Source organism: Artemia franciscana, chromosome 2, assembly GCF_032884065.1.
Source record: "Artemia franciscana chromosome 2, ASM3288406v1, whole genome shotgun sequence".
Taxonomy (NCBI): Eukaryota; Metazoa; Arthropoda; class Branchiopoda; order Anostraca; family Artemiidae; genus Artemia; species Artemia franciscana.
In genome coordinates this window covers 40561698-40574432 of record NC_088864.1, presented here as the reverse complement: position 1 = coordinate 40574432, position 12735 = coordinate 40561698, and the positions used below count along the sequence as shown (strand labels likewise).

The following is a 12735-nucleotide window of genomic DNA, read 5'->3' as shown; positions in this document are numbered from 1 at the left end:
AGAAAATGCTCACATTGTCTGCGGTTACAAGATGAATGACAATAAGATTTGAATGAATATTGCGGTTTCATTTATTACGTCCCGACAAATGTATTTCAACGTGTAAGGATGAAAAACTGCGTTATTCTCTGAAAAGTATTCAACCACGCTTGCCTTTGAGGTGTCAGAGAAACAAGCAAGCGTCAAAGCTGTCTCATTATTTGAATTTAAAATTAATGTCTGCACCCTTTGACGCTAGTAACCTACATACATTCAAGTGACCGTTCAGTGCGGCAAGATGTAGAGGAGTTGAGTTACTAGAATTTAAAGCATCTATTGTAGCGCCATTTGAAATCAATAGCTGACATGTTTTTAGTTCTCCAGATGAAGCAGCATAATGTAGAGGCGTTTCATTCATAAAATCTATGGCATCTATTGTAGCCCCGTTTGAAATCAATAGCAGAGAAATGTCTACATCTTCAGTGTCAACAGCAATATGTAAGGGCGTTTGATTAAATGAATTTATGGCATCTACTCTAGCACACTTTGACAATAGCAGTTGACGAATATCTTGATTTTTGGTCTTAACAGCGGTATGTAAAGGTGTTTCACCCAAGGAATCTACATATCTATTGTAGCACCCTTTGAAGTAGCTGACAAATTTCTGGATTCCTTTTCGCAACAGCTCTATGTAAAGGTGTTTTTTTCTTAGAATCTATGGCATCTATTGTCGCACCCTTAGAAATCAATAGCTGACATATATTTAGATTTCCAGTCTTTGCAGCTCTATGTAACGGTGTTTTTTTCTTAGAATCTATGGCATCTATTGTCGCACCCTTGGAAATCAATAGCTGACATATTTTTAGATTTCTGTTCTCAGCAGCTATATGTAAAGGTGTTTTTTTCTCAGAATCTATGGCATGTATTGATGCACCCTTAGAAATTAATAGCTGACATGTTTTTAGATTTCTGTTCTCAGCAGCTATATGTAAAGGTGTTTTTTTCTCAGAATCTATGGCATGTATTGATGCACCCTTAGAAATTAATAGCTGACATATTTTTAGATTTCCATTCATAACAGCTATATGTAAAGGTGTTTGTTTCCCATTATTTATGGCATCTATTGCAGCACCCTTTGAAATCAATAGCTGACACATGCCATGAGATTGTTTCATTGCAGCTATATGTAGAGGTGTTTTATTCTCACTATCTATGGTATCTATTGTAGCACCTCTTGAAATCAATAGCTGACAAATAACTAGATTTCCAGTCGCAACAGCAACATGTAAAGGTGTTTTTTTCTCACAATCTATTGCATCTATTGTTGCACCCTTTGAAATTAGTAGTTCACAAGTATATATATCTCCAAAAGCAGCAGCTATATGTAAAAACGTTCTACCTCCATTATCTTTGACATCTCTCGTAGTACTATTTGAAATCGAAATTTTTTTAAGCTTGGTAGGTACAACATTATTATCTTGGTCCTCTTCGTTAAGTGAACTTTTATTTTGTTTTGATATATTCGGCATGGTTCTCTGTAATATACTGAGGTGACGCTGCTTACGCATCTGTTTATATTGGTACCTTGCGTCATAACAAATGACGTCATTTCGGTAATCAAGGATATTCAACCTCCTAATGTTTTTAAGTTTTATTGTGACTTTTTTATGATTTGTACATACATGAAGTCATTTTTCAGTTATTTCATCTTGTCGATGCATCTTCTGTCAAAAATATATCACACACAGAAAAAGCGTTTAGCTTTTTAGGTGGATATGGCAAAGGACGAAACCCATTTGAAACTGAAGTCATCACTTGGTTTTGATGAAAATCAAACATAGTTGTATCCTACGATTATGATGTCATTCATGATAATGACAAAAAAATTATACTGTATTTTTGATACTGTATACTGTGATACTATATATAGCAAGGGGAAATTGTCAAAAATGAAGGAGAGATAAAACATTTAGTAGAAGAGTTTTATAACTAAACTAATATATTGCAACGACAAGCACAAGACTAAAAAACGAAAATCTTGCCAGAATTTGAACCGAATAGAAAAGTACAGAACAAAAAGCATGAGTTGATATTACAGGAGATTAGCCTATCGGAAGTTGAAAAAATGATAAGAGGAATAAAAAATGGCAAGTCAACCTTTGTTCATGGACCAGGTTAAGAATTTTACAAGGAGCTCTTCTTGGAGATTGGTGACATTTTCACTCTGGTTGAACGAGGTTAAATCATGTATATATAAATGTATATATATTTATATATATATATATATATATATATATATATATATATATATATATATATATATATATATATATATATATATATATATATATATATATATATATATATATATATATATATATATATATATATATATACTAGCTGTTGGGGTGGCACTTCGCGCCACCCCAACACCTACTTGGTGGGGCGCTTTGCGCCCCTCCAATTCCCCCCGCGCGCGTCAGTCGTTACGTGCCATATTAGTTACGCGCCATTGTAGTTGTGTCCCTGTGTCCCACCTGTGAATAGAGATAGATATATATATATATATATGTTTTTAACTACGTAAAACATGCGAATATACAACATTCTTCGCTGTCCCATTGTCTGCGCATATAAATACTTTGTAAGGTATACTGACTCTTGAACATGCAACATATAATTGTCCATGGGATAAACAATCCGTATTCGGATCTATATCTCATTATTCTAATGATGTGTCCCTGTGTCCCGGTCGTCATTTATATTCCCTGTGTCCCGGTCGTGATTTGTGTCCCGGTATCCCAGTTTGTAATTTCTCTTTGATTGTCCCGGTCGTCATTTATATTCCCTGTGTCCTGGTATCCCGGTCGTCATTTGTGTCCCGGTCTGTAATTTCTATTCGAACAATCCCTGTGTCCCGGTCATCATTTATATATCCCGCCTGTGCCCCCGGCGTCCCCGTTGTAGTTATGTCCCTGTGTCCCGGTCGTCATTTATATTCCCTGTGTCCCGGTCGTGATTTGTGTCCGGCTGTCCCAGTCTGTAATTTCTCTTTGAGGTTCCCGGTCGTCATTTATATTCCCTGTGTCCCGGTCGTCATTTGTGTCCCGCTGTCCCGGTATGTAATTTCATCAGTTTTACAAACATGACGTCAGTCGACAAACAACTTCATGACACATACAGCTCAATCCTTATAATGACGTTTGTCGACAAACATGACGCCAGTCGACACACAAACATGACGTCACTCGACAAACACACACACAGACAACTTATTTTTATATAGATAGATATATATATCTTATATCTATACTAGCTGTTGAGGTGGCACTTCGCGCCACCCCAACACCTAGTTGGTGGGGCGCTTCGCGCCCCCCAAGCCCCCCCGCGCGCATAAGTCGTTACGCGCCATATTAGTTACGCGCCATTGTAGTTGTGTCCCTGTGTCCCACCTGTGAATATAGATAGATTTATATATGTGTTTCAAACTACGTAAAAATTGCGAATATACAACATTCTTGGCTTTCCCATTGTCTGTGCATATACAAAGCCGTATGTGCTAACAATGACGTCATATGCAAACGCTCTTTTTACAAACAAACAAACATGCATACACACAACTCGTTTTTATATAGATAGATAGATAGATAGATACAATACAAACTAGACCTACGTTGCCTGGGCAACGTGAAGTGTTGCGGCAACCTTTGTCCGGCTTTGCCGATTAAAGTGTTGCGAGAGCAACACTTTGGTTTTGTTTCTTCGCTATCGGTTACATGCTGAAGTTGTCAAAACTATCAAAGCTTTCAAAACGGCATATTCAAAGAAGAACACAATCAGTAATCACATGATCAAATTCTTCAGCGTTGAAAAAACAACAGCAAAAGAATATCGGAAAAAGGGACTAAATTGAGTTTGCAGCCAGTTGAACTTTATCCTTTTCAATCGTAGACATCGTGACGGATGGAAACTTGGAACATTATCTTATATAATCTAGTTGGTATTATAAAGCTATCCGTAACTTTTCAGGATCAAATACCATAGATGTGCACCAATTTGCACAAATTTGTAGCCCCTCATGAACCTCCTCTAGTAACCCATTCTTGCTTACAAGTCCCTCTTCCGTGAGAGACAAAGAATAACACAATCGGTAATCAGATGATCAAAGGCTATTCCTCAGGGTTGAAAAAAAAAAAAATATTGGAAGAAGGGACTAAATTGACTTTGCAGCCAGTTGAACTTTATCCTTTGCACACCATAGGCTCTGGCTCGAGGACAAGCAAAAACCATCCTTTTTGGCCCCAGGCAAGAGTCGTACGGAGCTTTCCAAAATATAATGTCATATTCATCAATCCGGCCCGAGGTCCACACTAACAGCCGATTATTACTTACTAGGCCCCTAAATGTCACTTTGCAGCCGGTTGAACTTTATCCTTTTCAATCATAGACATCGTGATGGAGGGAAACTTGGAACATTATCTTATGTAATCTAGTTGGTATTATAAAGCTATCTGTAACTTTTCAGGATCAAAATACCATCAGGGACCCATAAATTTCCTGTAATGACTCGCCATCCAGGATCGCTTATTATTGGATGGCGAGTCATTACAGGAAATTTATGGGTCCCTGATTACATAGATGTGTACCAATTTGCACAAATTTGTAGCTCCTCGTGAGCCTCCTCTAGCAACCGATTCTTACTTACAAGTCCCTCTCCCGGGATATACATCCAAGTTCACCGGAAACAAATAATGGGTACACCAACTAGCAAAAGTTCCAAACCCCTTATCGCTGAAGTCATTGTAGCCTAACAGCCGATTATTACTTACAACTCCCCTACATGTCTTACAATCGGGAACCAAGTTGTTCTTACCATCAATTACACCAGAAACAGATAATAGGTACACCAATCAGCAAAAGTTGCAAACCCCTCATTGCCAAAGATGATTATAAGCTAATAATCGACTGTTGCTTGGAAGTCCCCTACATATCTCACAATTGGTATCGGCCTATTTTTGGTTCAAGTGTGTACCTTACCACTGAAGTTGTCAACCCCTTGAAACTTTCAAACTGGTGTATGTCATGAAGGAATTTTTGTAACAAAAAATGGATGACATATACTTTGATCAGCTCATAAAGGTCTATCGATTGTCATTGAAAAAAAAAATTCTATCTGTCTTAGTTCAAAAGTTAACTTTTTTGCCGGAGGCCAACTTTCTAACACCACCCCTTAGAAAGGAGCAAAGGATAAGCTCTAATTTCTTTAGCAATGAGAGAACTTTAAAAGTTTAAGAGGTATATCTGATACCATTTCTCTATTGCAATCCCAAGTAAAAAAAAAGAATGGTAAATTCAGCTGAAATCACGAACAGAAATGGCTAGAAACAATAGATGGCAGCACTTTCGGACCCGTGGGAAAATCGCACTTTTTTGTCTCTGTAAATTTTTCTATTTATCACTCAAAGAAGATATATTGGCTGTGGGGCCGGGGAACTACCGCATATATTTAACACTTATAGATTTTAGTCCATCTTCAATTTGAAACTGGTGCCTGCCTGCTTGCCTGCTAGAACGGAGCTTTCCACTCGAAAGCAGAAACATGGTTTGATGAAACGAAAGCTTGGCTGCACAACTTCAGATACTCTTCTCTGACATAGGCTATATAACTCCACTTCACTTCGCACACCATAGGCTCTGGCTCGAGGAAAAGCAAAAACCATCCTTTTTGGCCCCAGGCAAGAGTTCTATGGAGCTTTCCAAAATGTAATGTCATATTCATCAATCCGGCCAGAGGTCCACACTTTCCGTAAAAACCGCACAGGTTAGACCCTTACCAGTTTCCAGGAATAAGCTGAGATCGGTGGCATAGGAAAAAAAAAAAAAAAAAAAAAAAACGGGACAAAACCAAAGTGTTGCTCTCGCAACACAATTAACTGCGTAAAACTTGCGAATATACAACATTCTTCGCTGTCCAATTGTCGCTGCATATAAATAGATTGTCAGGTTTACCGACCCTCGAACATGCAACGTACAATTGTCCATGGGAAAAACAATCAGTATTAAGATCTATACCACATTTTTCTAATGATTGACCTTGAGCTTTGTTAATGGTGATTGCAAATGCTAATCGAATTGGGAATTACAATCTTTTAAATTGAAAAGGCAGATCCGTTGGAATCATGGGAATGCGAGGAATAAGAACAGCCTCACCCTCAAAAGGCCCTGTCAAGATTGTGGCCTCTATTAGGTTTTCCATTGTTTTTTTTTACGGCAAGTCGCGTGCCATTGCAAAGCTTTGGTGGGTTGATATTTCTTAAAAGTATTATTGGTACGCCTATTTTTAGTTGTAGCACGTGTGGTGGAAACCCTGAAGGATCTATGGAATTTAAAAATTCAGATGGATAATTAACCGCTTCATTTGGTTCCAAAACTGTGTCGACTGACTTGTAAAGGACTGCCTGGTCTCGAATCTTGGTCAAAACAATATTGTTGATTTCGTGGACGTCTATATTTTTGGGTGCGAGAATCGCTCTTTCACTTAGCCATTTATTATTTTTATAATTTTTTAGAATATTTGGAAATACTTTTTCAATCAATTCATTTTTGGACGTCACTAAATTACAGAAATCAGCAGGTAGTTGTATACGTCCTGAAATTGAGTCTGCTGGGAGCTTTCCGTTTCCAATTGCCAGCAATTGATCTGAAAATGTTTGACCAGAGTCATCGTTTTGCAATCGGACACGCATATTTGTAGTTAATTTTAATATTTTTACGTGTGCCCATAAATTAGAATTTTTCAGGCAAGCATTCATTTCGTCTGCAGGAGTTGATCTAGGTATTATAGGTAATGTTTGCCTGAAATCTCCCGCAAGCAATATTAATGTGCTGCCAAAGGGTTTCGACTTCCCTCTCAAATCTTTCAAGCATTGATCCATAGCCTCGAGCCATTTTTTGTGTGCCATTGTGCACACTCATACCAAATAATAAGTTTGCATTGCTGCAATACTTTACCCATCCCAGATGATTTGGAAATATTGCACGTGGGAGTTTCTGTAGAATGCTAATTCAGAGGCAATTTCAAAGCGGAATGAGCAGTTCTTCCACCAGGCAGCAATGTTGCGGCTATTCCGGACGACGCAATTGCCAACGCTATATCATTTTTTGATCGAATTGATGCCAGAATCAGTTTTATCACAAAGGTTTTACCAGTACCTCCTGGCGCATCCAAAAAGAAAATTTCTCCAACGTTGTTATCGACACAATGCATTATCGTATCATAAATGTCTTTTTGTTCCGAAGTTAACTTGGAAATGTTATTTTGTACATACGACAATAGATCACTTGTACTGTAACTTTGTTCACGATCCAATTCTACACATGTCGAAACAGCAGCGATACGGTTAGGTGAAGGCATTCCCAAATCCTGAAGAGGTTTGTTTGCCATACGTACGTACAAATCTTCTATAATAATTAAAGTGTAGTTATAAATTTCTGATGTAAAATCAAAAGTCATATCTGACGTCTCTAACTGTTTTTGATGGAGCATATCTTCGGACATTTTTGACTTATATTTTCCCCATAACTCTATAGGAGCTGATGGAGAGCAAGTTGTTAAAATGATGCCAAACAATGCACGAATTTGACTTGGGGTTGACGTTTCGCACGCGTCATTGATGCAGTTATCCCAGTGTTGGCCATTCTCCAATAAATTCAGAGCTTGGCATGCACTACGGTAAGTGTCATGTATAGTACCGTTTACAGTTCTCAAATACTCAAAGGATGTCGGACCGGGTACATTCACCAAAAGCAGGCGTAGAAAGAAGCATTCATGTTGATTGGGGTGAACGGTGTAGAGTCTTCCTATCGTGGTATCTTTGAAGATGGTAGGTTGGCCGTCGACTGACTTACCCTGTTTTCGACGTTCAAATACTTTATTTTTAGTATTCCACGTGTAATACAAAGGCACTTCAGTATACAGCAGTTTTTTTGCAAAAGAATCATTTTTGCAAAGCGAAAAAAAAGCTGTTAATGTTGTATCCGGTGGATTCAGGGCTCTTTGTTGCACGTTTGTTTCCGTGAAATAAACACGTTGACCGTTCTGTAAATGTACCGCTAAGTGAACAAAAGCTGGACTACGTTCATGTATCGGAAATGAAAGAATTCGTCAAACAGCTTCATTACTGCTTATGTATCTTCCAGCCTGATATTGTGCGATTTCATCGAAATCTTTGATTTCGGACTGTAAGCCAAAATCTGCCATGTCACTGCCTTTGTTGACGTATTTACGTATGTATTTGATTGCCTTTACGGTGTTACAGTATTAAACGTTTATGTGTGCATTAAATGTTTTTGATAATAATGGGGAATATGGAACAACCCACTGGTTATCTACTTCGATGGTGGTACCGTTACGCTTCTTTATTATTGCTGTTTTACCGCCATCTTCAGTAGAATTTCTTCTATATTGTGGGTAACCATCATTGCCAGTAATTGTGTTTGATACTAAAAGTCGAGGATATTGCTTTGTGCACCTTCCTTTGCCCATGCATGGTGAATTTTCGTTCAGTGCACCGCAAGGTCCATGTATCATATTTTTTACAATAATATCATGTAGCCCCTTATCGACATTTTTATCAGGTATTTCAGCGGAAATCACATCATCAATTTCGTTCGAAGTAATTTTTTTATGTAGCCAGATTAGTATATGTGCGTGTGGCAAACCTCGTTTTCGCCATTCCACTGAGTACATCCAGCATCGCACTGACCCAAACACTTCAAGTTTTACTATGTAGTTTATCAGTGATTTCAACTTTTGCCGGAAGACACGGGCCGTAATGTCATGCCTATGAACCGCCGATTGTCCTTGAAATAAAAGCTGCCGTATCTCGTCCCAAGATTGATTACATGTAAATGTAATAAATAAATCTGGACGACCATAGAGACGAACATACGCAATAGCAGCTTGAGCATATTCATACATATGACGGGGACTGCCAGCATATGACGAAGGTAAAATTGTTAATCTTCCAACGTTTGTGGTATTACCGTCATTTATAACTGCATCTCGCAAATGAATGTATTGTTCAGAGCGGAGCTTGGTCTGATTCAGGCGGATATATAGCAAACGTTCTGATTCAATTTTAGCATACATATCAACGACAAATTGGTGAAACAATTCACGGCATTTTAAAATATAATTTTCTTCATCCTGCCGAATCATTAGTCTATGGGAATAATAATGCATTGCACTGCATTTCTTATTCATTTCTTTGTTAGTGGCTGGATTCATCAATTTAATATTAAAGTGATAGCTGTCGGCTCCATCCCAAAAAATGATAGGATATTGTAGGGCATCGTAGCATCGATGAGTTTCTGCAGTTCTTAACAACTGAGCGTTTCGCTTATGAAGAATAATATCTCGAGGTAAAAACTGATCACCGACCATAACGATTGCCACTTCGTCGATAGTTGGAGCATTGTATCTACGCACATGTTGGCCAGGAGGCGTTTTGTCAGCGGAAATAGCAATTTTATGCGTATCAGTAGGCATCAAATCGATGGCTGTTTTGAACAGACGCACTAAATTATTATTTTCGTGGAAAAGATGTTGCAATCGGGAAACGATTGTCCTTTCAACGTTGGGAGAAATTTCGCAACGTGCATTCAATTCAGAATTTCTATCACTGATGAAGTACAATTGTAAGAATTTATGATTCTCGCCTGAGAATGGTAGAAGGGACCCTGCTCTATGATAAATTTGCCCTTTTACTTTGAAAGTAGACATAAATTGATCTGGATTTTCGATTTGGGCTCCAAACGACGTCATTTGGGAACATGAGTTGTATTTTCTGATTTTTGACAAAAAACGCTTAGATTCTGACGTAGTTCCAGTAAGGAAAGTCTTCAATGGCTCTGGTGGTGCAGCCAATAGAGGAAGTTTAACTTTTCCTGAGGCGCAACACATTCCCATTGTTTCACCATTGAATTTCAAGGCCTTGCAATAGGGACAAATTTTAGACATTGTCCCGATCTGAACACATCTACTCAAGCTATAATCATCGACTGGGCTGTACCTGAATGCCAGGCGATAACTTTCAGGTTGCTCTGATTCCTCGGCACGCTTTCTTTTCTTACTTTCTCTATCAGCAGCAAGCCTGATTTCTTGCTGTTCTTGTGATTCCTCGGCACGCTTTCTTTTCTTACTTTCTCTATCAGCAGCAAGCCTGATTTCTTGCTGTTCTTGTGATTCCTCGGCACGCCTTCTTTTTTCACTTTCTCTTTTAGCAGCAAGTCTGCTTTCGCGTTGCTCCGGTAGTTCCTCGGCACGCTTTCTGTTCTTTCTTTCTCTATCAGCCTCAAGCCTGTTTCCTTGCTGTATTTCTTGCTGTTCTTGTGATTCCTCGGCACGCCTTCTTTTTTCACTTTCTCTTTTAGCAGAAAGTCTGCTTTCGCGTTGCTCTGGTAGTTCCTCGGCACACTTTCTGTTCTTTCTTTCTCTATCAGCCTCAAGCCTGTTTCCTTGCTGTTCTTTTGATTCCTCGGCACGCTTTCTGTTCTTTCTTTCTCTATCAGCCTCAAGCCTGTTTCCTTGCTGTTCTTTTGATTCCTCGGCACGCTTTCTTTTCTGACTTTCTCTATCAGCAGCAAGTTTTTTGGCATAGACTCTTTGAGCATCTTCATCGGCTTTTGCCATTGTAAGTTCATCAGTCATTTTAAACTTAAACATTAATAGATTTCTACGTGAACATATATGTCTTAAATATCTTTAATGACGTCACCGTCATAGCAAAAATGACGACAACTAACTTCATGACGTCAGTCGACACAGAAACATGACGTTTTCCCCAGTAAGTTTCATCCCGACCCCTCCACTCTAAGCGTTTTCCAAGATTTTAGGCCCCCCCTCAATTCCCCCAATGTCACCAGATCCAGTTGGGATTTAAAAGAAGAGCTCTGAGACACGATATCCTTTCAAAGTTCAAATTTCTTTAAGATCCGATCACTCCTTCGTAAGTTAAAAATACCTCATTTTTTCTAATTTTTCAGAATTAACCCCCTCCCCTCACAACAGAGCAAATCTGTTCCGGTTATGTCAATAACGTATCTAGATCTTCTGCTTATTTTTCCCAGCAAGTTTCATCCTGATCCCATCACTCTAAGCGTTTTCCAAAATTTTAGGTTCCCACCCTCCAACTCCCCCCAATGTCATCAAATCTGGTCGGAATTTAAAATAGGAGATCTGAGACACGATATCCTTCAAAACATCAAATTTCATTAAGGTCTGACCACTCCTTCGTAAGTTAAAAATACCTCATTTTTCTAATTTGTTCAGAATTAACCCCCCCTCCCACTCCTCCAAAGAGAGCAGATCCGTTCTGGTTGTGTCAATTACGTATCTAGGACTTGTGCTTATTTTTACCACCAAGTTTCATCCCGATCCCTCCACTCTAAGCGTTTTCCAAGATTTTAGGTTTCCCCCTCCATCTCCCGCCAATGTCTTCAGATCTGGTCAGGATTTTAAAAAAAGCTCCGAGACCCAATATCATTCCAAAAATCAAATTTCATTAAAATCCCATAACCCACTCATAAGTTAAAAATACTTCATTTTTTCTTTTTTTTCCGGATTAACCGGCCCCCACTCCCCCCAGATGGTCAAATCGGGAAAAATGACTATTTCTAATTTAATCTGGTCCGGTTCCTGATACGCTTGCCAAATTTAATCATCCTAGCTTACCTGGAAGTGCCTAAAGTAGCAAAACCGGGACCAACAGACAGACAGAAAGACCGACAGACCGACAAAATTTGCGATTGCTATATGTCACTTGGTTAATACCAAGTGCCACAAAAATAGAAGTCAAGGTTGCAGACACACTATCCACATGGATAAATCCAACCAGTGGTGTCCCACAAGGTAGTGTTCTCGGTCCAGTCTTGTTCGTCATGTACATAGACACTGGCTTAAATGCTATTTCATAAACCGACTTCAGCCTGTTTGCAAACGATACGAAACTCTTGGGAGAAGCTAGTGCTTTATCACAAATCCAAAACGACTTGGACGCCCTGACAGAGAAGCATGAAGAATGGGAACTTTCACCAAATGTAGCAAAATGCCCTGTCTTCCATTTTGGCCGAAAAAATCCAAAGTACTCATACAAATTGAAAGGAATCGACCTGAAAAAAATTACCTGCGAAAAGGACTCAGGTAATTTCTGAGCTTGGACCTCAAACCAGAAAAGCATATCGGCCTGGTTGTGCGTAAAACATCAAATACTCTGTGGCTACTCATTCACTCCCTTCGATACCGTGACGTTCACTCAAAGATCTCAGTATACAAAAGCTACGTCAGGCCACAGCTTGAATACGCAACTGTCATCTGGTGACAGAATAGAAAGAATCCAGTAACACTTTGTAAAAGGACTTCAAGGATTCCGAAACCTTCTGTATGAAGAAGCTCTAAGAAGGCTCACTCTCCATAAACTTGAGACGAGAAAAACGATCTTAGACTTAAGAAACCTCTTCAAGACAGTTCACGAGAATTTTGTGAACGTAAAAGACAAGCTTGATCAAAGAACTACCCAAAGCAGCACAAGATCGCACAGTCTGTAATTGGAGCCTGTGAAGATTGCAAGATCTAATTCTCACCATTTTTCGTTCATACACCGGGTTATCAGAAATCACCGGAAGCCCTAAACATACCATGTCTCGAGACTTTCAACGTAGGACGACTTTAAATGGCAATTTCGCCGCAGTGGATCC

At 39.0% G+C, this 12735-nt stretch overlaps 1 protein-coding gene across 1 annotated transcript; it reads right to left on the bottom strand.

Annotated features, from left to right (window-relative positions):
* Positions 1-608: 608 nt before the first annotated feature.
* LOC136034939 (26S proteasome non-ATPase regulatory subunit 10-like) lies at positions 609-1508 on the bottom strand. Its single transcript, XM_065716480.1, has one exon. The coding sequence runs from the start codon at positions 1506-1508 to the stop codon at positions 609-611; it is 900 nt and encodes a 299-aa protein (XP_065572552.1).
* Between the last annotated feature and the right edge of the window lie 11227 nt (positions 1509-12735).

Bases quoted from the DNA above. Each gene is read 5' to 3' on its own strand.
- LOC136034939 (XM_065716480.1), bottom strand. From the start codon at position 1,508: ATGCCGAATATATCAAAACAAAATAAAAGTTCACTTAACGAAGAGGAC.